Here is a 25,519-nt window from a genome sequence, read left to right as displayed (position 1 = left end):
CAGCAATCCTTTCATCCTCAGGTGCTGCTGGAGGCCTTGGCCCAGGAGTAATCGGTGTCCCAGGAGTTGGAGTACCTGGTGTTGGGGTCCCTGGTGTTGGGGTCCCTGGTGTTGGGGTTCCAGGTGTGGTTCCAGGTGTTGGAGTCCCAGGTGTTGGAGTCCCTGGTGTTGGAGTCCCGGGTGTCGGAGTTCCAGGTATTGGGTGCTCAGGCATCATAGGTGGACCAGCTGAGCTTGGCTATGTGTGCGCATGTGTGTTTGCGTGTGCAAGAGAGAGATGTTAGAAATTATTGCCAAGACTTTCTGATTCTCCTTAACACATCACCCTCCTATCCTCTTCTCTCCGTACCCTTGGTCATCTTCTCTTTCTTGGGCTATAATTAACTACTGCCAGCCTCTTATCTTCTTCAATTTACCTTCTGGTTGTCAGTACGTTCCTGGGGGCAGGGACCATGTCTCTTTCATCTCTGTGTTCCCAGCCCTTCACAGAATATGTGTTCAGTAAACGGTGGATAGATGGCTGGGTAGATAGATGAATGGATGGATGTCTAGAGAGAGGGATGGATGGATCGATGGATGGATGGATGGGCAAATGGGCAGCTGGGGAGGTAGGTGAACGGCCAGGTGGATGAGTAGGCAAGTTGATGGATGAGAGAGTGAGTGATGGGTGGATTAGTGGACAGATACAAAGATGGGCGGTTACATGGATGGATAAATAAGATGGGTAAAAGGGTGGATGGCAAGATAAATGGGTAGATGAAAAGAGAGATGGATAGGCAGGTGGGGACAAAGTCAGTGGTTAGAATGATGGATGGATGGATGGATGGATGGATGGATGGATAAGCACATGTGTGGATGAGCAGATGAATGGATGGGTAGAAGGCAAATACAAAATGGATAGTTGGTTATACATTTAGATGAAAGGACAGATAGGCAGGCAGGTGGATAAATGGATGGATAAATGCATGTGTGGGTGGCTGGAGAGATGAGTGGTTGAGTGGGTAGATTGAGATTGAAAGATAGACAAACGGACAGACATTTGGGAAGGTCAGCGGATGGATGAATGGGTGGCTGGATAGACAGATGGACAGATGGGTAAGTGGAGATATGAGTGGGTAAATGGATGGACAAGCCTGTGTTGGCTCAATAGATAGAAGATGGACTGAAAGACAGAGGGATATATATACACATCCTGAGAGTCCACTCCATCTTCCCCTGAGCGTTTGTGTTTCTCTTGGTCTCTCCAGGGGCCGTGTCACCAGCCGCAGCTGCTAAAGCAGCGGCCAAAGCAGCCAAATTCGGTGAGTGCTGAGCGGATAGCTCCGCCCCGCCCCGTTCTGGCCTTTATTTAGACTCCAGGACCCTCATCTTCTATTTCCCATTGTACAGCCCAGAGAAGGGGAGTGACTTGCCCAGAGCCATACAGCAAGTCACTGGCAGAGCTGGGACTTGGACCTGTTGGGCCCCAGGACGATGTGTCCCCCAGGTGTCTCCCACCGTGAGGCCAAGGGACTCAGTAATAGTAGAGTCCCAGTATGTCACTCCCAGTGGAGACAGTGTCCCTGACCTCCCTGCCCTGGCCAGGACCTTCTCAGAGGACAGCCCAGCCTGGCAGCGGATAAGACTGTGCGCAGTCTGCCCATCACCAACAAAGAGCCCCTTCCCCAACTGCTCAGAGAAGAGAGGGGCTGGGCACACACTAGGGGGTGTCAGTAGGGAGGAAGCTGGTGGGGCTCAGGCATCTCATGGTTTCCTGCCCTTCATGGACCAGACCTGAGGGGAGGCTTGCATCCTTTCCCCCATCCAGCATCCCCCAGAGCCCACCCCAGCCTCTCCCACTAGATCCTTTACCCCTTGATTCTCTTCCCTCTGCAGGGGCCAGAGGCGGAGTGGGAGTTGGAGGCATTCCCACATTCGGGGCTGGCCCTGGGGGCTTTCCTGGCTATGGAGACGCAGGTATTCTGGGAGCTGGCCTTTCCCGTGAGCCTTAGCTCCATGAAGGCGGGTGGTGGGGGGTGGGGGGACATAGGGAAAGGGATGAAGGCTCGTCTTCTGTCGGTCATGGGAGGCTGGGGAGGGTAGACTGAGCTCTGGGAACTCAGGGAGGACCTGGGGGAGAGCGCAGGACAGGCCTCCCGTGCCCTTGGGGCAGGTGCACTGTTAGCACAGCCCAGCTGAGACCCAGCAAGGTTTCTGAATCTCTTTCTTTCTCGATTCCTCGATTCCTCGTAGCAGCAGCTCAGGCAGCTGCAGCCGCCAAGGCAGCCAAGATCGGTAAGTGCCCCGGCCCCAGGTCCCCTACCCCCTCCTCCTCCCCTCCTCCCCCTACTCCTCCCTCCACAGGGAGGGAGGGCCAAGCCCTCCCCTCCTCCCCTCCACAGCCAGGCTCTCCTGTCAGGGGCCGAGGCTCAAAAATCAAAGCAACCTCACACTCTTGGCCTCTGGGGCTGCAAAGTCCTGGCGTTAAGGTCAGAAGCCCCTGGCCCCATTTTCCAAAGCCACAGTGAACATTTCTGCCCTTTTCAGTTGCCCACTATTGGCGTCATTGGTATCTGGCTCATTATCCCCCATCCCACACCAGTGAGTTAAAGATGCCCAGCCGATACCCAGCCATGATGTAACCCCCACCTCCACCCTTGGCTCCCCCAAGAAGGTGGTGCTTCAAGGGCAAAGCTGGATGCTCTTCACCCCTCCAGGTGCTGGGGCAGCAGGAGCCCTGGGAGGGCTGGTGCCAGGTGCCCCAGGAGCAATACCAGGCGTGCCAGGTGTTGGAGGGGTGCCAGGTGAGCTGTGTCCCAGCCCAGACATGGGTTTGGTTTATCTCATGGAAGGGGCCCTGGAGTTGATGTAGATCAAGGGTCCCATTTTACAGATGGCAAGACTGAGCCCAGAGAAAGGGATTTCCCATAGTTTGGAGGGAAGCATCCCCACAGGATTCCAGATCCCTGAGTGAACCCAGAAAGTCCCCTCCCTGCCCTCAGGGATGCTCAGGATGTCAGCCTGCAAGGCAGCAGAACTCTGCTTGGCTGGGGTTTGGGGAGACCTCATTCATCCCCCATCCCACGGGGCCTTTCTGCTTTCTGATCGGGTGGGAGGGCCTGTGTCAGTCTTTGTTTACCCAGCACTCTTTCTCCAAAGGGAGGAAATGAGATTAACTTACAATCCTCCTTTTGGTTTGTGTTTTCTTTTTCCCACCAGAAGATTTCTCTTCTGCATTTCTTCTTCTTTCTGGGCGGGGGCGGGAGGGGGGGAATTCCCCTTTTGCGTTTCTCCCCCAAGAAATGAGCCGTTTCCTCCAATAGCCTCAGAGTCAGAGCTGCTGCTCAGGGAGAGGACATGTCCAGAGCGGCTGGCGGGCCATCACAGTGCGGGCCTGGGAGAGGGGCCAGTTCCCGAGATGCGGACTCTGCGAAGTCTTTCTACCATGGGGGATGGAAGAGAGAGGGGAGGGGTGCTGGGGACCGCTGCCGATCCTTAATCTTCGCCTTCCCAGGGGTCGTGACTCCAGCAGCTGCAGCCGCCAAAGCCGCCGCCAAAGCCGCCCAGTTTGGTAAGAGTTGTTGTTGTTTCGCCCCTCAGTCGTGTCCAGCTCTTTGCGGACCCACGCCTGTGGCCCTCCAGGCTCCTCTGTCATGGGATTTTCCCAGGCAAGAATACTGGAGTGGGTTGCCATTTCCTTCTCCAGGGGACCTTCCCGACTCAGGGATGGGACCTGCATCTCCTGCATTGGCAGATGGATTCTTTACTACTGAGCCACCTGGGAAGCCCCCCGCCGATTCTGCCTGATCCCAGAGCACTGCTCTCTCATATCTCTGCTCTGGAGTCTGACAGCACCCCCACTCCAAGCCGTCACATTCTGGGTCTGGGCCTTCCTCACAGGTCTTGGGGGATGGGGGTGAAGTTTCTGAGCAGGAAGGCAAAGAGAGAAGAGATGCCGGAGAGCCCTCCAGCACCCACCCCCACCCTTCCCAAAGCCCTTGCTGCCTTCCGGAACCGTTTCTGGAACAAACGCTGGGCTCCTCTGAGCTCCCACCCACCCCGAGCGAGACGAGGTTCTCCATCTCCTGCTTCATCCGAAGGCCACCCTGGCAGCCCCAGGCTCCCACACCTTCCTGAATATGGCACAGCGAAAGAGTTCACTTTAGAGCCCAGCTGCTTGCCAGCCCCGGCGCTGGGGCGGGGGCAGGGTTTTTTTTTTTCTTCCTGCCAGAGAAATCTTAACTTCAGGTCTGTTTAATCGCTGAGTTATGCCTGACTCTTTGTGACCCCATGGACTGTAGCCCACCAGGCTCCTCTGGCCATGGGATTTCCCAGGCAAGAATACTGGAGTGGATTGCCATTTCCTTCTCCAGGGCATCATCCCGACCCAGGGATCGAACCTACGTCTCCTACCTTGACAGGCAGCTTCTTTACCACTGAGCCACCAGTGATTCCTCAACTCAGACATGGCAACTCGTTTTTGTAAAACTACCATATGCTGAGGGCTTCCCCCGTGGCTCAGACAGTGAAGAATCTCACTGCAATGTGGGTTTCGTCTCTGGGTCAGGAATCTCCCCCCTGTTTTCTTGCCTGGGAAGTTCCACGGACAGAGGAGCCTGGTGGGCTATACAAAGTCAATGGGGTCACAAAGAATCAGGCATGACTGAGCTACCAATACTTTCACTTTCACCATATGCTGAGGTAATCCTTACATCAGCCTTACGAGATTGGTTCTGTTGCACCCATTTTGCAGATGTGGAAACTGAGTCTCCAGGCGCTTAAGTAACTTGCCCACACTCACATAGCTAAATGGTGGCCGAGCTGAGCTTTGAAGCCAGGCCTGCCTGTCTTGCCTTTACTTGCCTTTACTATATGTTGTTAGTTGCTACATGAGTCTGCCTGCATCACCCTCAGAGTCTCAAAGGGGTCCCTGGAACCCCAAAAGTTGAGCTCCTGATCTTACACAGACCTCTCATTAGGGATGAAGAAGCTGAGGCCCATCAAGAGAAAGTAACTTGCCCAAGGTCACCCAGCAAGTCTGTGCCCAGCTGGAACAAGGATCCAGGGTTCCTGACCCCCCAGCCAGCTGCTCTTTCCATCAGCTTCTGTCCTCCTCGGTCAGGACTCGGTTAAGGATGGGCTCTGCTCTCTTTCGCAGGATTAGCCCCTGGAGTCGGTGTGGCTCCCGGCGTTGTGGCTCCCGGCATCGGCGTGGCTCCCGGCGTTGCTCCCGGCGTCGTGGCTCCTGGCATCGGCGTGGCTCCCGGCGTCGTGGCTCCCGGCATTGGCCTTGGCCCCGGTATCATAGGTAAGCCGTGTGAATAAGCGGGCCTGAGTGAGGGTCCTCTGAACCCTCCGTGGGTGCCATCCTTAAACCTCCTCCTCTCCCCCACAGGAGCAGGGGCCCCAGCCGCTGCCAAGTCCGCTGCTAAGGCCGCCGCCAAAGCCCAGTTGCGTGAGTGTCCTCCTGCCTTCTCGGTCTGGTGTGACCCCAGCCTGAGCCAGGTCCCTGGACACACAACCTCTCAGACCCGCCCTACAGCCTCATGAGGCCCCCCAGGCGGCAGACATGGGCATCAGAAACAGATTTAGCATAAGGGAGACCCGCGTTCGAGTCCTGGGCCCCACATTGGCCGAGTGATCTCTGAGTTTCCTGTCCTCTTGTGTGGGGCCGAGGGCACCCGCCAGGGAGGCTTGTTAGGAGAATCAAATTAAGTTCATCCAAGAGGGAGGGACAGGAGGTGAGGCTGAAAGGGGCAGTGATGTCCGGCACGTGCGGCCCCGGATGCCAGTCTGGGGAGGGGCTGGACTTGGTGGTCAGTGTGAGCTTTAGGAAAACCTGGCGGCAGCGTAGAGGGCAGATGAAGGGGACAGAGGCCCCGCATGAGACTGGGCCCCTTCTCTTGGGGCCTGACTCAGCTTCCTGGGCAGGACACCCCCAAAAGGGCCTGTCTCCTGCCTGCCGCCATCACCCCACTCCCCCATCTCCCACAGGGGCTGCCGCCGGGCTTCCCGCTGGTGTTCCTGGCCTTGGAGTGGGTGTTGGAGTTCCTGGCCTTGGAGTGGGTGCTGGTGTTCCTGGCCTTGGAGTCGGGCTCGGAGTTCCTGGACTTGGGGCAGCGGCAGGTAAGGGGCCTTCTGGGGGCTGAAGAGCAATGCCCCCCGAGCCCCAAGGAGGCAGGGCTCTCTCCTCAGCCCGTCCTCCAGCACCCTTGCACCAAGGCGCGTGATAAATGCTCTATTAGGTCCCCCTGAGCATTCCGAGACAACTGGGATAAGAGAAGGGGGGGCAGGCCAGCTGAAGAGCTCCAAGCTGAAAAGAAGCCCACCGCCCAAGGACGGAGGCTGGGGTCCCTGGGGTCAGTGGGAGTGCTTGGGCCCGCTAGCTCCTCTTCAGCAGTGTGCAGGGGCAAGGGGGTCTCTGAGAGCTCTAGTTCTTCATCTCCTAGTTACGCCAGCCTCAGGCAGACCGTGCTGGGCCTTGAGGAGCCAGCAGAGGATAGGATGGAAAGAGGAGGCACAGTTCAGCCCTCAAGCACCCCCAGACCAGACTGGTAGAGACACAGTTAGATACCGGAGCTCTGTCCCTGGCCTGGTGAGCGCCTAGTGCAGAGCCGTGGCTTCAGGGCTTTGAGAGAAACAAAGAATGCTGAGGAAGTCCAAGAGGGCTCCCTGGAGGAAGCCAAACTCCCAAGCAGAGAGCTCAGCTACTGACCTCCCCTACTCTTCCTTTTGCCGTTTTCCCCAGTACCTGGAACCCTGGCCGCAGCTAAAGCAGCCAAGTTCGGTAAGACCCCTCAACACACCACCCCCGGTGGTTGATCCCCTAGTTGCCCCACCATCCCTGATAGCACCCGGTCCCCCCGACTCCTCTTCCCCTGGGTCAGGCCCCAGTGCCTGGAGCCTACAGCAAAGGGCTGGGATGGTCAGCATGGAAAAAGGCAGTTTCTAGGACACGTTAATGACAGCTCCGCAGACTTCGGCTCCCGCCCACTAAATGCCTAGCGTGCCTACAGCCCCAGGACAACCCCAACCGCCCCTCCCATTTCCAGCACCCCCCCCAGGGAGGGGCAGTTCCACCTTGGTGAGGACCATGGTCCGAAGGCCCCTCAGACCCTGACAGTTTCACGGGGCCCAGGGCCAGCGAGGGGCCAGGGCTGATGTCCCAGCAAAGCCAGGACTCCTCATCTGGGCCCCCGCCTTGCGATCAGCAGGACTGTGCCCGCCACGAGGACGTGGCAGACCTGCCCGCCCCCATCCCCCGACACTTGGCACCTAGGCAGCCCCAGCCTGGCCAGACCCATGCTGTCTGTGTCCCCCCACATTCCGGCCTCCTAGGATCTGGGCCGGGGCCTCCGCCAGGGAACTGCCAACCAGGTCTGGCCGGTCCTCTTGGGACCAGTTTCCACCTTGGAAAGTGTTCCACCCGCAGCGGGCCTGGTAACCCACAGGCCTCTCTCCTGTTCCTTGCTGGCGGCCCTGCTGGTCTGAGCTCGACAGCCACTGCCAGGGAGACAGAGCCGCTAAGGGCTCTGGCTCCAAAGTCATTTCCTGCCCTTGAAGCCTTGAGCACATTGCTTAGCCTCTGCTGTGCCTCAGTTTTCTCATCTGTGAAATGGGGCTAATGGTACCTACCTTTCTTGCTGCCTGGAACAATAAGCCGGCTAACAAGCATGAACCACTGACCACGAGTGTCCCCCTAAAGCGCAAGCTGTAATTCCTGGCAGCTCTGTACTGAACAGTGGTTCACACTCAGAGGACCTTCACACAGAGTGTGTCCTCTCAGGCTTCAGACACCTGTAGGTGAACAGGGAAAGGATCGTCGCCCCCTTTAGGGTCAGAGAGGTGACAGCTATGGTGAGCAGAGAAACCAGAATTCAAACCCAGGGCTGTCGGGGCCTGAGACTTGTCCTCCACCCTTGGCAGCTCATGGCCTCAGCCACCACTGGGACCACCTGCAGCTCCCAGTGCTAGCCTGGGAGGAAGGGGAGGAGGTGGGCAGGTCGGGGGTCGGGGGCGGGGGGTCTTCCCTTGTCCAGTGGGTCAGGGCAGAGCTGGGACTCGGACCCATGTGTCTGGGAATGGACCTCTGTCCTCTGCTCCTTCCACTGGGTCACGTGGCCTTCGCCACCTGTCTACTTGCCTAGTGACCTTGGGGCAGGGAGGCCTCGTCCTTCAGAAAGGGGGAAGGACTGACTTTCCACCCTCTCTCCACAGCACCAGGAGGGGTCGGGGCCCTTGGAGGGATTGGAGATCTTGGTGGAGCCGGCATTCCAGGTGGTGTGGCAGGTGAGTTGAAACCCCATGAAGCCTTGAGCACGTTGCTTAACCTCTGCTGTGCCTCAGTTTTCTCATCTGTGAAATGGGGCTAATGGTACCTACCTTAGTTGAAACCCCAGGATGGGCTGGGCATTGAGGGAGACTGACCCATGGAGACTCCCTCCTTGAGCTCCCTCTGTGTCCCCAGGACCTGCTGCTGCAGCTGCTGCCGCCAAAGCTGCCGCCAAAGCCGCCCAATTTGGTGAGCATGGGTGTGAGGTGGGGGCTGCCCTGGGACTTGGGGGTGTGTGTCTGACTACATGCCATGGAGCATATATTCCTTGGCCTGCTCCCCATTGCCTTTAGGGGCATTGTCTCCGGGGGGTCTAGCCCACCTCCTGGCCCCTGGCTGCCAGCCCTCCAAGGCCCTGGCAGCCCAGGCTCCACGTGGGGCCTCGGATGATAGCCCCACCCCTCCGCGGACAGAGCCAGCTGCTCTCACTTGCAGGGTCTAATACACCGCTCTCTCCACAGGCCTGGGGGGAGTCGGTGGGCTCGGAGTCGGAGGACTGGGAGTTGGTGGGCTTGGAGCTGTCCCAGGGGCTGTGGGCCTTGGAGGTAAGTGTGTTCTAGAATCAGTGAATGAAGGGCGTGTGATGTGTGTGTGTGTTTGCACACACATGCACATATGAATGAGAGAGAGACTGACTTTCTTTCCCATCTGGCCACACCTTGTTCAAGCGTCCCTGCCCACACTTCATCAGCAACTCAAGATTATACTGAGCCCTGCCCCCTCCTCTGGACTCCTGCAGCATTTGGAGGGGCCCCAGTGGCTCAGCGGGTAAAGAGTCTGCCTACAGTGCAGAAGACATGGGTTCGATCCCTGGGTCGAGAAGACCCCCTGGAGGAGGAAATGGCAACCCACTCCAGTATCCTTGCCCGGGAAATCCCACGGACAGAGGAGCCTGACGGGCTACAGCCCACGGGCTCGCAAAGAGTCAGACACGACTGAGCAAGTAAGCGCAGAGCAGGCTTAGCGAGGGCTGCTCCTTGTGGCTGGGTGTCCCAGTCTCTCCCTCTCCTCTCTCTCTCAACTCGCCCAACCACCTCCAGTGGAGGTTCATTAGGATAGTGATGGTTATGCCCACTTTCCAGAGAAGGAAAGCAAAGCCTGCAGGGAAATTCCTTGCCCAAAGTCTCTGCCATCATGGCGGACCTTGTGTCAATGTCTCTCTCTCGGGTCATCATTGTGTCTCTGACCCAGCCTGAAGTTTCTTACCCCGTGTGCTCCACAAGTCCGGCCACACCGTAGGAGCTTAATAAAGATTTCTGGAAAGATGGATGAATAGAGGAGGGGTGGAGGGATGGTGGAAGGATGAGTCAGTGGGCAGGTTGTGGTTGATGGCAGTGTTCAGGAGGAGGACACGACTCTGGGAGGGAGGAGATATTCCTAAGCCCTCCTGCTCCCCATCTTTCCAGGTGTGTCTCCAGCTGCAGCTGCTAAAGCGGCCAAATTTGGTGAGTTGCTCCCACTGCCCCCCGCCAAGCCTAGGCCTGCAAGCTGCTTATACCCCACCCCCACTGCCTTGTCCATGAACCAGCTCAGGCCTCAGTCCTGCTCACAATACCAGTGAAGGATCCTTCCTGGAAATCCCATCCCCAGACCCCGGAGAGGAAGCTCAGGGCCCCTTACATTGTGCCTCGTCCTGACCCCTACCTGCCCTCGTCTCAGGTGCCGCTGGCCTTGGTGGTGTCCTAGGAGCCGGCCAGCCATTCCCAGTTGGAGGTAGGGGCCGCCTCTGCTGTGAGATCCGCAGCTGAGCCTAGCTGGCTAGCAGTGGGAACGCCGGGCCTGTATCAGCACAGGGACCCGAGAGAGAGGGTGGAGGGGACAGTCAGGGGAAGGCCTCAGGGCTGGGGGGACGCGTGGGCCTCCGACACCAGGCTGATGAGGCTTTGTTAAGAAAGCTGCTTTGCCAGTGGGGAAGGGGCAGTGGTCGGAGGTGATCTTAGGTGGAGAGGAGTAGGTGGCCAGGCAGAGGTGGGTTCCAGGGTCCCATCCCATCCCACCCCACCCCACCCCACCCCACCCCACCTCACCCCACGCCCCCACACCCCCACGCCAACCCCAAACCCCTCCTGCAGGAGTTGCAGCAAGGCCTGGCTTCGGACTGTCTCCTATTTTCCCAGGTACGGCCAGGCGCCCCAGCCCTGGGCCCCAGCCCTCCTCTTCCCCTGCCCAGAGGGCTGAGCCAGGCTACAGAGTAGGGGGGGGTCCCACATCCTTAGATTGCACAGAGCTGGGCCTCCTCTTCTCTTCCTCCCGTGCCACATCAGGGAGCATCAGATTTTACAAAACATCACGTTCAGATGAGACAAGCTGAGGTTCAGAGAGCACCCAGGGTAACACAGTCACTGGCAGGGCCCCCGACGCCCCAGCCCAGACCTGGGCCCCTCCCAGACGAGGCCCACGCTGCCGGGGAGGGCTTGGTGGGCTCCCTAGAGGCGCACACCCTCACCACCCCTCTGCTTGCCTTGCAGGTGGAGCCGGGGGCCTGGGAGTTGGTGGTGAGTCTACCAATTTCACAAGTCGGGGCCCCATTTCAAGGCCTGAGCTCCTTCGCAGTGTGTTGGGGGGGTGGGGGGAGCAGGTCCATCCTATTGAGGGAATGGCTAGTGCAGCCACAGCCCTGGGCTGGCCTTCTGGTATGGGGCCTTGACGGAGCCCGCAGGAGAATTGCCAAAGCTGAAAAAGTCAGCCTTGGGGTGTGGGGACCCCAATTCCTAGAGCTCCCAGCCTGGCACTTGACTGGGCATCAGGAGTAAGACGGGGACCTGGGTCACCCCAGGTCTTAGGATCTAACCAGAGAGGTTGACAAGGTCCCATAGAAGAGGAAAGATACTGTTGGGTAAGAACAGGGCCTATTCAAGCAGGTGGTCAAGGAGGCTGAGCCTGGAGTCCCTCAATGGTGGGGGGTGAGGCTGTCCCTGGGAAATGTGGCCTGGGGTCTGACTGTGGTGGGAGGGGCTGCCACAGAGCTGCTCAGACCTCCACATGCTGCAAGGAACAAGGCTGGACGGGAGGGTCAGGCTGGGGGCAGAGAGGCCTTCGGAACCTGCTGCTGCAGGGTTGGAGGCGCATGGGTGGGGCAGGGGGTGGTCTGGTCGAGGTGGGGAAGCCTGGCCACCTCCCCAACCCCTTGCCTTCCCTCCACAGGCAAACCTCCTAAGGCCTTCGGAGGGGCCCTGGGAGCCCTGGGATTCCAAGGTGAGTAGACTCTGCCCCTGGAAGAGGGCGGTGGTGGGGGGACAGCCTGGAGGAGGGGGCGGCATGTCAGACGAGGCCCAGCAGGGAGGCCAGGGGTGGGGGAGCTGGACCCCTTACCCACTGCCTCTGCTGTCTCCGAAACAGATCCTCAGAGCTGAGAGCGGGCCAGGGACCCTCCTGGCTCTCCCAGGCCAGGCCTGGCAAGCCCTCCCTGCCTGGTACCCACACCCGCACTCCTGCCAGGAGAAGTGGAGAGAAAGAAAAGGGAGGGGGAGGAGGAGGGGCTGGGAGGGACAGAGGAGAGAGAGGATGGAGGTGACACAGGAGCCCTGATGTCAGGGAACTGGAGGGGTAGACCCCGCAGAGGTCCTGGAGCCACGCCCTTGCTCCAAGGGGCAGACGTGCGTCTGGCAGTGTCTGATCACCACCCTCAAGGCCTGTCCCAACGATGCGGGAAAGGGACTCAGAGAAGCCCCAGCTAGCTCCACCCTGGCAGCCGCTCAGGCTGTGGATTCCCTTCCACCCGCACCTGCTTCCCAACCGCCCAGACGAGGCAGCCCAGGGAGAGGCAGAGGCCAGAGCAGCCTGACCTCATTCAAGGAGCCCAGCTCTCAGTCGGGCACCAGCTGGTGCTTGTGGCCCGTGACCCTGCTTGCTTTCCCGAAAAACACCGTGGATGAGCTCGGCAGAGAGATGGCGTCTCTACCACTAGGCAGCTCGCTGCCACCAGGTGGCGGTAACGAGCCACACCGCGCTTCTGCAGGGGTAGGCGCTGGTCCAGGCCCCACTCACTCGACCCTGGGGGCTTGATGGTTTGAAACGAGGTTAACCAGTCAGATCCTCCCCAGGAGAGGACAGGAGCCCTGCTACCATCCACTTGCCCAGTGGGAGTTTGCCCAATGAAAGGGCGCGGAGTTTGGCCTGGGGTGGTGGCCAGGCTTCCCCCTGGCTTCCTGGAGCCTCTTTCCCATGCTGATGATGTGGATGTGAGAAGAGCTTGGGGCTGGGCAGAGTGGGCAAGGGCTTGAGCCCAAGTGGCCAGGACTGACTGTGGGGTGTGCCTCCCCCGCACCCAGGTGGGGCCTGCCTGGGGAAAGCCTGCGGCCGGAAGAGAAAGTGAGCCCCCCGGGACCCCTGACTCACGACCTCATCAACGTTGGTGCTACTGCTTCGTGGAGAATGTAAACCCTCTGTGACCCCACCCCCCTTCCCCACGCCCCCCCCCCCCAAGCTCCCACCCCAGGTGGGAACGGGGCAGGCCGGGCGGCCTTGGACATCCACAGGGCAAGGAGGCAAGAGAGTGGTGGCCAAGCGGGCCCCGGGAGGCCCCCCTCCTTCAGAGGCACGGGCTGGGTGGGCTTGGCCCCCTGCCCCCACGCCCTTCCCACCCAGGAACTCCCCCTTCACATGCTCTCCATCTCTAGGGGGACTTGGTGCTACAGGCTGGTGCTTTCACTCTTCCTGCGGGGAGGGAGGAGGGAAGGGCAGCCCCTTAGGGAACCCCCTCCCTGGGGCTCCTCTGAAGATGGTGCAGACACTTCCTGGGCAGTCTCGCCTCCCCCTGCCCACCAGGACCCACTTCTGGCTGCGGTCCAGTTGGTACCCAAGCATCGAAACCCTCACGCTGGATTGGGTCACGCCATCTCTTGGCCTCCTTGGCCCCCCTTTCCCCGACCCATTGCTGTTCCCCATGTCCGAAGACTCCCCCCCACCCTGTATTGGGAACAGCCCTCTTGCTCTTGTGGAATTCATTCGCCCGTCTGTCCATCCGTCCGTCCATCCTTGTCCTGGTTTGGCCGCCCGGCACCCCTAGCTGGCTGGGCGCCCCCATCATCGACTCGGTTAACCTGTCATGGCAGCCTGGGCCCAGCCTCCACCCCATCGCACACACCCCTATGAAGGGGCCCCGAGCCTCTGGGTGTGAGGAGCTGTACCAGCCGGGGCCACAGGAATCTCCCCCCCAACCTGGGTCTCCCCCCACGCAGTACTGTATCCCCATCCCCTCCTCGAGCCACTGTACTTCAGAGCATTTCTCCCCTGCCCTGCCCATCTCTATGTGTCTCGCTGTGATAGATCAATAAATATTTTATTTTTTGTCCTGGACATTTGGGGATTATTTTTGATTGTTGATGTTCTCCTTTCCTTTCACTTGTGTGGTTTATGGAAAAAACAAACAAACAAACAAAAAAACCTTTTTTTTTTTCTGATATGGGGAGCTATATCCCCATTAGAAAATTCACTTTAATCACTTTGGTATAACTCTGGATGAAACACACATTTTAAAAAAAATAAGAAGAGAATTAACTGCTTCAGAAAAGACTAATAAATGAAAACCTTTTAAAGGAAACTGTGTCTTGGCCTCCTTTGTAAGCTCTCATCTGCCTTCAGTTCCCGGTCCAGGTAGGGAACAGGGCCCGGCCTTGGGGAACCTTGGGTCTTCCCAGGTGGCGCTTAGTGGTAAAGAATCTACCTGCCAATGCAGGAGATGCCAGAGACACACATTCCATCCCTGGGTCGGGAAGATCCCCTGGAGAAGGGAATGGCAACCCACTCCAGTATTCTTGCCTGGAGCATCCCAGGGACAGAGAAGCCAGGCGGGCTACAGACCATGGGGTCGCAAAGAGTCAGACACGACTGAGCGACTAACACTTTCATTTTCACGCTTTTACCAAAATCATCTGCCATTGACTTCTGGTGAAAGGATCCTTCTTCAAGGTCAGCCTGTCCTTTAAAAACGATAATCCATTTTAGGGGAAGCAGGGCAGCCAGTCCGACACACTCATCCCTCCGAGGAGATGGGCTCACCCAGACACACATTCCCCAGCCCTCACCCCTCAGGCCCAGGTCCTTGGCCTCTGGATGCTGCAGCTGCAACTGCAGCTGGATGGCCGGAGGAAACAAAAATGACCCTTCTGTCCAGACCAAACCTTGACCTCGGTGAACAGCCAAGAGAGAAGAAATGCTCCAACCAAAGAAAAACAGAAGCCTGTTTCCCTCTCCACATCCCCTCACTGTCACACCTGGCATAAGGCACCACAACGTAACAGATGACACCCTGCTGGCTCAACAGGAGACTGAGTACCACCCTTGACTGCACCCGCTCCCCAGGGCCATCCCCCTCCCCTCGTGGACACCCATCCATCTAGTATGAGGATGCCCCCCGTCCCGGAGCCCACCCCTCCCTTCTAGACCACTCTGGGTACCAGATTCCAAACTTCCCTCCCCAAACCACCAAGTCCACTTCCAGGGCCCATATGGCCTCGCATCCATCCTCCCCAGAGAGAACCCCAGGCGCAGTAGGCACCCGGGGAAGCCACAAGGGTGGCAGGGAGGAGCTGTGTTGGGAGTACGGGTGGGGTCTGCCCGTGTAGACGCTAGTATCCGCACATCTGAGCACAAGGGACCTCCCGCTGCCAGGAGTCTGGCTGGAAAGACACGGGGGTGGGGCGATGCTCAGGGACCCAGTCCTGGAGGACAGCAGAGACAGGAAGCAATTTACCAGGCCCAGAATAGCACGGAGAGTAGAGAGGGTCAGGCCTTTCAGGGAGGAAGAGCAGCCCTCTGAAGGCCCGCAGCGCCTGGCTGGAGCGGGCAGAGCCCCGGAAAAATGGAGGAGGGGTCAGAAGGGGGTAGGGGGTACATTCGCAGAGACCACAAGGAGCTGCAGTGACCCTCAGTGAGGAGGGACAACCTGCCCAGGAGCAGTGGCAAACAAGATCCATTCATCACTTATTTGTTCATCGAAAAGATCCCTTGCTCATTCTTCCACAAGCTCTCCAGACTCTGAAATTTGGCCGGCTCCAGCATTCAGCCCTGGGGCCCCCCTGCTTTGGTTTCTCATAATTTATGGCTTTAAATACCATATGTGCATTAGCAGTTCCCAAACTGATTCCTCCAGCACAGACCTCTCCCCTGAACTCTGGACTTGCACGTTCACAGCCAGTTCCTAACATCCCCACCTGAAAGTCTCATAACCTGAGTAGCATGGGTTCCCCCCTCCCACCCCCCACCATAACCTGCTCTCCCCTGCCCCTCCCCACCTTCCCCATCTCAGTTCCAGGGGTTCAGGCAGCAGCTTAGGAATCCTCCTCTCCTCCCATTTCACACACCAAATTCACCAGCAAACCCCGGGGCACCACCTTCAGAGGGTGACCCAACCACCCCTCCCAACCTCCAGGGTCCAGGTCCTCGTCCACAGTGACTCTTGCCTAGACGACTGACAAGGCTTCCAAACTGGGCTTCCCCATCCTGACCTGGCTCCTTTTCAGCCTTCTCTTCACGCAGCAGCCAAAACAATCCTTTTAAAACAGAAAGTCAGCTCAGGTCATGCATCTGCTCAAAATCCTGCAGTGGCTGCCGTCTGCCCAATCCAGAGCCCTGCCGTGGCCGAGGAGCCCCTTACCTGAATTGGACCAGCTGTTCTGATCGCGCGTCCTGCTACCTGGCCCCCTGCCGGCCACCCATTTACCCTGCCCTGTCCCCACTCCTCGCGGGCAGTGGCCACCCCCTCTCCGGCCACCACCTCTGCTGTCTCCCCTGCCCAGAACGTCCTTCCCTCCGCTATCAACGTGCTTGGCGTCCTCACCTCCTTCAGGTCTTGACTCAAATGTCACCTTCTCAGAAGGTGCTTCCCTGACCCTGTTTCTGAAATTGCAAACTCTAGGGAATTGCCTGGTGGTCCAGGGGCTGCCCTGGTAACTCAGCTGGTAAAAAATCTGCCTGCAGTGCGGGAAACCCCAGTTCAATTCCTGGGTCAGGAAGATCTGCTGGAGAAGGGATAGTATTCTTGGACTTCCCTGGTGACCCAGCTGGTAAAGAATCTGCCTGCAATGTGGGAGACCTGGTCTCCCTCTGGGTTGGGAAGATCCCCTGGAGAAGGGAGTGGCTACCCACTCCAATATTCTGGCCTGGAGAATTCTATGGACTGTGCAGGCCATGGGGTTGCAAAGAGTCAGACACGACTGAGCGACTTTCACTTTCTTTTCCAGTGGTTAGGGCTTCCCAGGTGGCGCTAGTGGTAAAGAACCCACCTGCCAAAGCAGGAGACATGAGCGCGCAGGACTGAAGCAACCGAAGTGGTTAGGACTCCTGACTTTCACTGCTGAGGGCAAAGGTTCAGTCCCTGATTTGGGAACTGAGATTCCACAAACTGCACAAAATACATTTATTAATTAATTAAATAAAATTGCAAACTATACCTTCCTCCAACACGAGCCATGCCTTCTCTTTTCTCCAGGCACCCGTGACCAACGCCCACTGTCCTGCCACGGTGTAACACAGTACACTTTGCTGTTGTTGTTTAGTCATTAAATCGTGTCCGACTCTTCGAGACCCCATGGACTGCAGCCCGCCAGGCTGCTCTGTCCATGCGATTTCTCAGGCAAGAATCCTGGAATGGGTTGCCATTTCCTTCTGCAGGGGATCTTCCTGATCCAGGGATGGAATCCACGTCTCCTGCGTTGGCAGACCGATTCTTTACCACAGAGTCACCAGGGAAGCCCATTGTACACTTTGCTTCTTTGTTGATTGTCTGACTATCCACACCAGAATGCAACTCCCTGAGGATAAACCTTGTTGTAAGGACAAAAGAGATTAAACTCCCTGCTTTCACTAGTTATACACGCTGGGAGAGAGATGGTGATTTAGTTGCTAAGTTATAGCTGACTCGAGACCCCCATGGACTGTAGCCTGCCAGGCTCCTCTGTTCATGGGATTCTCCAGGCAAGAATACTGTGCCAAAAAAAAAAAAAGAACAAAAAAGAAAAAAAAACAAATAGAAAAAAAAAAACATTAATAAAAAAGTACAAAACAAAAAAGAAACAGCAAAAAACATAATAAAAAAAAAAAAGAATACTGTGCTAGGCTGATAATAGTCTCAAAGAGACCTGGGTCCTAATCCCTGAAACCTTGTAAATATCACTGTTAGTAGTGTATTCAGGCTGCCATAGCAAAGTGCCACAGGCTGCAAAAATTTATTTTCTCACAGTTCTGGAGGCTGGAAGTCCAAGATCAAGGGGTCCGCAGGGCCAGTTTCTCCTAAGGCCTCTCTCCTCGGCATGCAGGTAGCCACCTTTTACCTGGGTCCTTGCATGGTCTTCCCTTTGTGCATATATGTCTCCTAACCTCCTCTTCTTATAAGGACATCGGTCACCGTGGATTTGAGCCCATTCTGACGAACTATTTTTATTTTAATTCTTGTATTCTTTTCATTTTTTGTGTTTTTTTTTTCAGTATTGATTTATTTGGCTGCACCGGGTCTTAGTTGCCGTGTGAGGGCTCTTAGTTGTGGCATGGGGGAATCTCAGTTCCCTGACCAGGAATCGAACCTGGGCCCCCTACATTGGGAGCGTGGAGTCTTAGCCACTGGGCCGCCAGGGAAGTCCCTGATGACCTCATTTTAAGCTAATCGCCTCTTTAAAGATTCTATCTCCAGACACAGTGACATTCTGAGATGCTGGGGGTTGGGACTTCGACATACGAATTTTAAGGGGACATGGATTTTAAGCCCGTGGCAGCTACCTTATATGAAAAAAGAACTTTTGTAGATGTAATTAAGAATCTTGAGATGAGGATATTATCTTGATGGGCCCTAAATGCCATCACAAGTATCCTTAAAAGAAGCTGGGAGACTTGTATGCCAACAAATTGAATAACCTCCAAGAAATGAATAAATTCCTAAAAACACACAATCTGCCAAGACTGAATGGTGAAAAAAATAGAAAATCTGAACAGACTAATGGCAAGAAAGAATGAATCAGTAATCAATCCTCCCCACAAAGAAAAGCCAGGACCAGATGGTTTCACTGGTGAATTCTACCAAATATTTAAAGAAGAATTTATACCAATTCTCCTGAAACTCTTCCAAAAGACTGAAGAGGAGAAACAGATCCAAGTTCATTCTAAGAGGCCAGCATTACCCTGATACCATTTCGTTACTCTGAAAGCCAGACAAAGATACCACAAGAAGAGAAAACTACAGAGAAATGACATGAGCAAGGTGGCAGAATAGGAGGTCTTCAGCCCACATACCCTCACAGAAACAAGCCTGAAATTCACCCAGAACCTCAAAAGACCCCAAACAGTCAAAACAGTCTTGAACAGGAAGAATAAAGCTGGAAGCATCACTCTTCCTGACTTCAAAATATTACAAAGCTACAGTAATAGAGAGAAAGAGAGAGTCCAGTGGAACAGAATAGAGTCCAGAAATAAACCCATGCATTTATGATCGACTAATCAACAAGGGTACCAAAAATACACACCGGGGTAAGGATAGTCTCTTCAATAAATGGTGCTGGAAAAAACTGAATATCCAGATGAAGAAGAAGGAGGGTGAACCCCCATCTCACACCGTACACAAAAATCTACTCCAAATGGATTAAAGACAACTGTAAGGCCTGAAACTATAAAACATTAGAAGAAAATAAACATATAGAAGAAAAACATATTAGAAGAAAACATAGAAGAAAAGCTTCCTGACACTGGTCTGGGCAACAATTTTTTTGGATAAGAACCCAGGAGCACAGATGACAAAGCAAAAATGAACAAGTGGGATGGTATTAAACTAAAAAGCTTTCTCACAGAAGGGGAATCCATCAACAAAGTGAAGAGACCACCTAGGAAATGGGAGAAAATATTTGTGGATCATACCTTTGATATAGGTGAATATCCAAAATGTATTTGAAACTTAAGCAACTCAAAAATCTTTTTTTAAAAATAGGCAAAAAATCTGAGCAGACATTTCTCAGGAGAATGGATCTAAGTGACCATTTGGTAAATGAAAAGGTGCTCAGCATCACTAATCATCAGGTGATGCAAATACAAATCAAAACCACAATGAGATATCACCCCTTTCCTGTTAGAATGGTTTATTATCAAAAAACAAAAGATAACAAGTGCGGGAGAGGATGTGGAGAAAAGGGAACCCTTGTATACTGCTAGTGGGAATGTAAGTTGGGACAGCCATAATAGAGAAAAGTATGGAGGTTCCTCGAAAAAATTAAAAATAAGGTCTTCACCGGTGGCGCAATGGATAAGAATCCACTAGTGGATCGAACCCCAGTCTGGGAAGATTCCACATGCCTTGGAGCCTGTACTCTAAAGCCCACGATCCACAACTACTGAAGTCCGTGTGCTTAGAGCCCGTGCTCCCCAGCAAGAAAAGTCACTGCTAAGAGAAGCCTGTGCACCGCAATAAAGAATAGCCCCTCTTGGCCTCAACTAGAGAAAGCCCTGGCACTGCAACGAAGACTCATCGCAACCAAAAACAAATAAATACATAAATAAAAATAGAACTATCATATGACTCAGCAATTTCACTTACGTGTATCTAAGCGAAGAAAATGAAATCACCGTCTTGAAGAGATGTTTGCCCTCCCATGTTTACAGCAGCGCTATCCACATCAGCCAAGATATGGAAACAACATTGTTGTTTCCAACAACGGATGAATAAAGAAAGAAAATGTGTTGTATATCTACTGTGGAGTATTATTCAGCCTTAAAAAGGAAGGAAACCCTAAAAATAAATAAAGGAAGGAAATCCTGTCATGTGCTACCACATGGAGGAACCTAGATGACACCTTGCTGCATGAAAAGCCCGTCACAAGGGAAATTCTGTACCATCCCACTTGGATGAAGCCTCTAAAGCAGTCAAATTCATGGGAAAAGAGTGTAGAATGGTGGTCACCAGGGGCTGGGGGAGAGGGGGAAAGAAGATGGACTGTTTAATGGGTTCAGAGCTTCAGATTTGCAAGATGGAAAAGTTTTGCACTCTGTGATGATCTATATGGGAAAATAGTCTTTAAAAATTTTTGGCTATATGTGCATATATCACTGATTCACTTTACCGTACACCTGAAACCAACACGGTATTGTAAATCAACTATATTCCAAATAAATAAAGAAATAAAGGCATTTTTTTTTTTCCAGTTTTGGGGAATTCCCTGATGGTCTGGTGGTTAGGACTCTATGCTTCCACTGCAGGAGGCACAGGTTCGAGCCCTGGTCAAGGATCTAGAATGTGGCAAAAGGCACAGCCCCCGAAAAAATGTAAATTAATGTTTTGGAGATCTGTTTCACAACAGTGTGAATGTAAGGAGTTTACCCTGGAACAACATCCATTTCAGCTGGGAGTGTCCATTTATATGCAGATTTTTTTCAATAAATATAGTACCTATATTTTCATTTTACAGGTCTTTAATGAAGTGTAGGGGAAAGTTTGTGTTCAAGTAGAGATCGCAATTTGCAGAATCAAAAGAACAGGGAGTTGAGTCCTGATTCTTTCCAGTTTCAGCTTCCTGGCCTGGGTGAGTCATCATCTATCAACTCTTTTGGTTTTAAGGCAGAGATAGCAGCGTGCAGATTTTACGACTGTGTGTGTGTGTGTGTCTCTGAGGGCAGCGGGAGTGGGCGAGACGGGGTGTTGGTGGGCCTAACTCCCTGAATTGTTCAAGCATCAACTGTACTTAAACCACTGAAATGTACACTTAAAAATGGTCAAGATGATTAATTTATACTATATGTGTTTTTTTTAAACACAATTTTAAAAGGAAAAGAAGCCGGAAAGGGAAAGGAACAGATCCTCCTCTAGAGACTCCGGAAGGAATGCAGCCCTTGATATTGACCAGTGCAACTGAGTTGGGACTTCTGGCCTCTGGCACCGTGAGCACATTAATTTGTGACAGCAGCCACAGGAAACGAACACAGGGAAAAAACGATTAATTCTAACATCAGGCGAATCAGTGCTACGGGGATCAAAAGCCAGGGAAGGAGATGGAGAGTGAGGAAGAATGTTAAGTCAGTTGGGATGGTTGGGGACACCTGATCTCAGGTGAGAAGCCCTGTGATGACCCCTTGCCTGGGAAGTTACAAGAGCAGAGAGGTGCACTGTGGTTATTGGAAAAAGAGAAAAGGAGAGAAGAAACAGGAGCAAAGAAGTAACCAGGGACTAGGTCCCCTAATGGCTGCAGTAAGAGTTTTGGATTTGAAAGTAAGGAAATGTCACACTTTGACCCACATGTGCAGAGGCTCTGGAGCATCATGGGGGAATAACTTGGGGGCAGTTGTACTGTACACCCAGCTAGACCAGGGAGGAGGGGGGTTGGAGGGAGAAGCGGTAGAAGTTTGGATCTACAGGGAACCAGTAAAATCTGCCAATAGGATTTGCTGATGGATCAGGTGCAGGTAAGCGTTAGTGGTAAAGAACCCACCTACCAATGCAGGAGATGTAAGAGATGCAGGTTTCAATCCCTGGATGGGGAAGATCCCCTGGAGGAGGAAGTGGCAACCCGCTCCAGTATTCTTGCCTGGAAAATCCCATGGACAGAGAAGCCTGGTGGGCTACAGTCCATGGTGTTGCAAAGATCTGGACACGACTGACTAACACACACACACACGGGCACAAGAAAAGGAATAGGGAGAGAGAAGTTGAGGATGACTTCGAATTTTGGCTGAGCCACTAAAGGACAGGGGTGTCATTTACTGAGATGAGAAACACTGAGGGAGGAACAGATCCGGGCACCAATTAAGAGCTCTAATCTGGATGCATGAGGTTTGAGGTGCCCATTCGTCATCCAAGAGATGCCACAAAGATATTTGGGTCTTTGTGTCCACAGTTCAAGGAGAGGGTAGGGGAGTCACCGAGCCATGTGTCTGGGTGACGTCACACAGAGTAGGCAAGGAAGGGGCAGGCTGCATCTGACAGCAGGGATCACGTGATGCCAGCTCTCTGTTCCTCCCTAGGCTAGGACAGCTCAGGCTCTGGCCCCTGTCCTGGGTCACAGTCTCGGGCTCATCTTGTCTGTGTTCCTATGGAGCCTTTTGGCACCAGCTTGTGTTCAGCCAGGCCACAATTTGGCAATTTGGACAAATCTTAATCATTGACCTGGAGTAAAAGTGAAAGTGTTACTTGTTCAGTTCAGTTCAGTCGCTCAGTCGTGTCAGACTCTTTGCGACATCCCATGGACTGCAGCACACCAGGCCTCCCTGTCCATCACCATCTCCCAGAGCTTGCTCAAACTCATGTCTATTGAGTCCGTGATGCCATCCAACTATCTCATCCTCTGTCATCCCCTTCTCCTTCAATCTTTCCCAGGATCAGGGTTTTTCCTATGAGTCAGTTCTTCACATCAGGTGGCCAAAGTACTGGAGCTTCAGCTTCACCATCAGTCCTTCCAATGAATATTCAGGGTTAGTCACTCAGTTGTGTCCAACTGTTTGCAACTCCATGGACTGTAGCCCACCAGGCTCCTCTGTCCATGGGATCCCCCAGGCAAGAATACTGGAGTGGGTTGCCATTCCCTTCTCCAGGGGATCGTCCCCACTCAGGGATCGAACCCAGGTTTCCTGAATTGCAGGCAAATTCTTTACCTTCTGAGCCACCAGACCTGGAGTAAGTCTTTCCCAAAGGGCTCTGGACCCCTAATCCCAAAACTTGTATCACAAACACAATCAGTAAAATATTTTTGAGCAAACACTACATATATATTTGCCACTTGGATGGCAAATGGGTACCTAAAACTTAACACCTCCAAGCCAGAGATCTTAATTTGCACCCAAATTAATATTTGGGGAATTCTGTGGCAGTCCAGGGAATTTAGGACTCAGCACTTTTGCTGCTGGGGGCCCAGGTTCAATCCTTGGTAGGGACTAAAAGCCCATAATCTGTGTGGTGCAGCAAAAAAAAAAAAAAAAAAAATTTAATATTTGTTCCCCAACACACACATAGACATATTCACTTACAAATTACATACCTTCTTGATTGTATAAATTATTTTAAAAATGTTCATCACATAACAATGCAAAAACAGAATTTAAGAAGAATATTCTAGAGATGAAAGTTAAAAGTGGAAGTGTTAGTTGCTTAGTCATGTCCAACTTTTTGTGACCCCATGGACTAGAGAAGCCAGCCAGGCTCCTCTAGTCCATGGAATTCTCCAAGCAAGAATACTGGAGTGAGTAGCCATCCCCTTCTCCAGGGGATCTTCCTGACCCAAGATTAATCTGGGTCTCCTGCATTGCAAGCAGATTCTTTACCACCTGAGCCAGCAGGGCAACCCCTGGTTCTAAAGATGAAGTGAACAATATGTGAATGGTTTTATTTATTAAAAGTAAAAAATTGCTTTGTTGCTTTCCGTTAAAAACAGACTTAACTTGGATGAGCAATGTGACTGAATATGTCAGATCTGATGAGCTGGTCCTTGGTTTCATGGAAAAACGCGGCTGCCAAGGAACTCCAACAAGAGAGGGAAATGTCAGCTCTGTCTTCTCGTTCACCTTACAGCATCAGCATCATTTCAATCTCTGCTTTCTTTTCCAGAATCTTACACAGCCACAAGTCTATTCTGTAAGTGTTGGTTGTGTTAAAAATGAGTGATTGTCTTCCAGCTGACTGGGCACAGGCCCATGGCCCCTCCGCTTCTCCCTTGGTAGCCCCCTGCATGGGGGCCTCTCCCAAGCCCCTTCACCCAGGAGTACTAGCTGCCGCCACATTGAGTCTGTGCCTGTCTTCACGGATTTCCCTGAACTCTGCCCAGTCCACTGTCAAATCTCCTTTATTAAACTCCACAGTAATCCCTGCTGACTGCTCCCGTTTCCTGTATCAGCCTGGACCCTGCCTGAATCATACCCTGAAGGAAACCAACAAACAAGCAAAGACATTGCTGTCCAGCCTCTGAGGACCTACACACCTCCTTAAGACACTTTACTATAAGTACTTTAGGGCCATCTGGCCAGCACAGAGTGAGGACAAGCATCAACCTTGCATGTTAAGAAAGGAAGGAGGAGGAAGAAAGGAGGAAGGAAGGGAGGCAGGGAAGGAACAAGGAAGGAAGGGAGAAAAAGAAAGAAAGAAAAAGGGAGGGAGGGAAGAGAGAAGGAAGAAAAATTATGCTTCGTTTCCTCCCCCAGGTAGTTGTTTTGCACCCAGAGGTGACTGCCCCTCACGTAGGCCACTGGACAAAGCCCTGGCCAGAGAAAATCTATACACGCTTAATGGCTGGAGTTGGAGCGTGAACAGCTCTGCCCCTTGTTCACTGGATGAACTTGGGTATGTGGGTCAACCTCTCCCCATATAGGCTCCCAGGCAGTGGGATGAAGTGGGAGGGTGGGCCTCGCAGAGACAGTTGTAGGCAGGGTGCTCCACACTTCCAGGGCTAGAAGGAGCACCTGCGCTGTGAAAGTGAAAGTGTTAGTCTCTCTCAGTCCTGTCTGACTCCTGGCGACCCCATGGACTGTATGTAGCCCACCAGGCTCCTCTGTCTGTGGAATTCTCCAGGCAAGAATACTGGAGTGGGGAGACAGTGCCTTCTCTAGGGGATCTTCCCGACTCAGGGATCAAACCTGGATCTCCCACAATGCAGGCAGATTCTCTACATCTGAGCCACCAGTGAAGCCTGTGCTTTGGGGACCACCCAATTCCTCCGGCCACTTCTCTCAAAACCCTCCGTTTAGCAGTACCTCCTCCTGAACCCTGGGCAGGGTGGCGCCAGCTCCAGGGCTCTAGCCCTGGGAGGAGCAAATCCCTGGGCTCAGGTGTCACCGTCTCCCCCCGGGGCCTGAAACTTTAGCAGCCTGCCTAGCTGGTGAGGGCCTCACCTCTCCTCCCCACCTAGCACCCCACCTGCCCCTGGTGGGGCCAGCCCTCACTGCAGGCCTCAGAGAGGGAAAGGACCTGGCCGAGGTCCCTCCCCCAGGCAACTACTATGACCTCAGGGTCGGTGCGACTTCTCTTTCCTGTCGGGTCCGGTTCTCAGCCTCCAATGAGCAGGCCTGGATCAGACGGGCTCTGCGCAAGGAAACCAAGGCTCCTAATGCGGGCTTCTGGTTTTTCCAGCAGTCATGTATGGATGTGAGAGTTGAACCATAAAGAAGGCTGAGCGCCGAAAAATTGATCCTTTTGAACTGTGGTGTTGGAGAAGACTCTTGAGAGTCCCTTGGACTGCAAGATCAAACCAGTCAACCCTAAAGGAAATCAGTCCTGAATATTCATTGGAAAGACGGATGCTGAAGCTGAGACTC

The 25,519-nt window shown here is 53.9% G+C and overlaps 1 protein-coding gene and 1 pseudogene across 16 annotated transcripts in view; both read left to right on the top strand.

Annotated features, from left to right (window-relative positions):
- ELN (elastin) overlaps positions 1–13,609 on the top strand; it is a 32,665-nt gene extending 19,056 nt beyond the window's left edge. For 8 of the 15 annotated variants that reach the window (XM_043455100.1, XM_043455111.1, XM_043455110.1 and 5 more), the window contains 19 exons: positions 22–195; positions 1,248–1,301; positions 1,876–1,956; positions 2,233–2,274; positions 2,697–2,783; positions 3,494–3,550; positions 5,138–5,287; positions 5,375–5,434; positions 5,974–6,105; positions 6,728–6,766; positions 8,197–8,268; positions 8,447–8,500; positions 8,773–8,856; positions 9,718–9,756; positions 9,971–10,024; positions 10,384–10,428; positions 10,780–10,806; positions 11,456–11,506; positions 12,583–13,609. In XM_043455100.1, coding sequence (XP_043311035.1) covers positions 22–195; positions 1,248–1,301; positions 1,876–1,956; positions 2,233–2,274; positions 2,697–2,783; positions 3,494–3,550; positions 5,138–5,287; positions 5,375–5,434; positions 5,974–6,105; positions 6,728–6,766; positions 8,197–8,268; positions 8,447–8,500; positions 8,773–8,856; positions 9,718–9,756; positions 9,971–10,024; positions 10,384–10,428; positions 10,780–10,806; positions 11,456–11,506; positions 12,583–12,626 — 1,346 coding nt within the window. In that variant the 3' untranslated portion in view covers positions 12,627–13,609. The remainder of the gene's footprint in view (positions 1–21; positions 196–1,247; positions 1,302–1,875; positions 1,957–2,232; positions 2,275–2,696; positions 2,784–3,493; positions 3,551–5,137; positions 5,288–5,374; positions 5,435–5,973; positions 6,106–6,727; positions 6,767–8,196; positions 8,269–8,446; positions 8,501–8,772; positions 8,857–9,717; positions 9,757–9,970; positions 10,025–10,383; positions 10,429–10,779; positions 10,807–11,455; positions 11,507–12,582) is intronic. The other 7 variants (XM_043455101.1, XM_043455099.1, XM_043455104.1 and 4 more) reach the window with 7 other exon arrangements.
- LOC122432854 lies at positions 12,703–13,609 on the top strand (annotated as a pseudogene). Its single transcript, XR_006266977.1, has one exon. The product of XR_006266977.1 is annotated as a proline-rich receptor-like protein kinase PERK10 (transcript).
- Positions 13,610–25,519: the final 11,910 nt, after the last annotated feature.

Source organism: Cervus canadensis, chromosome 32 (genome assembly GCF_019320065.1).
Source record: "Cervus canadensis isolate Bull #8, Minnesota chromosome 32, ASM1932006v1, whole genome shotgun sequence".
NCBI lineage: Eukaryota > Metazoa > Chordata > Mammalia > Artiodactyla > Cervidae > Cervus > Cervus canadensis.
The sequence above is the reverse complement of the archived record's forward strand: the minus strand, read 5'-3'. Positions and strand labels throughout refer to the sequence as shown.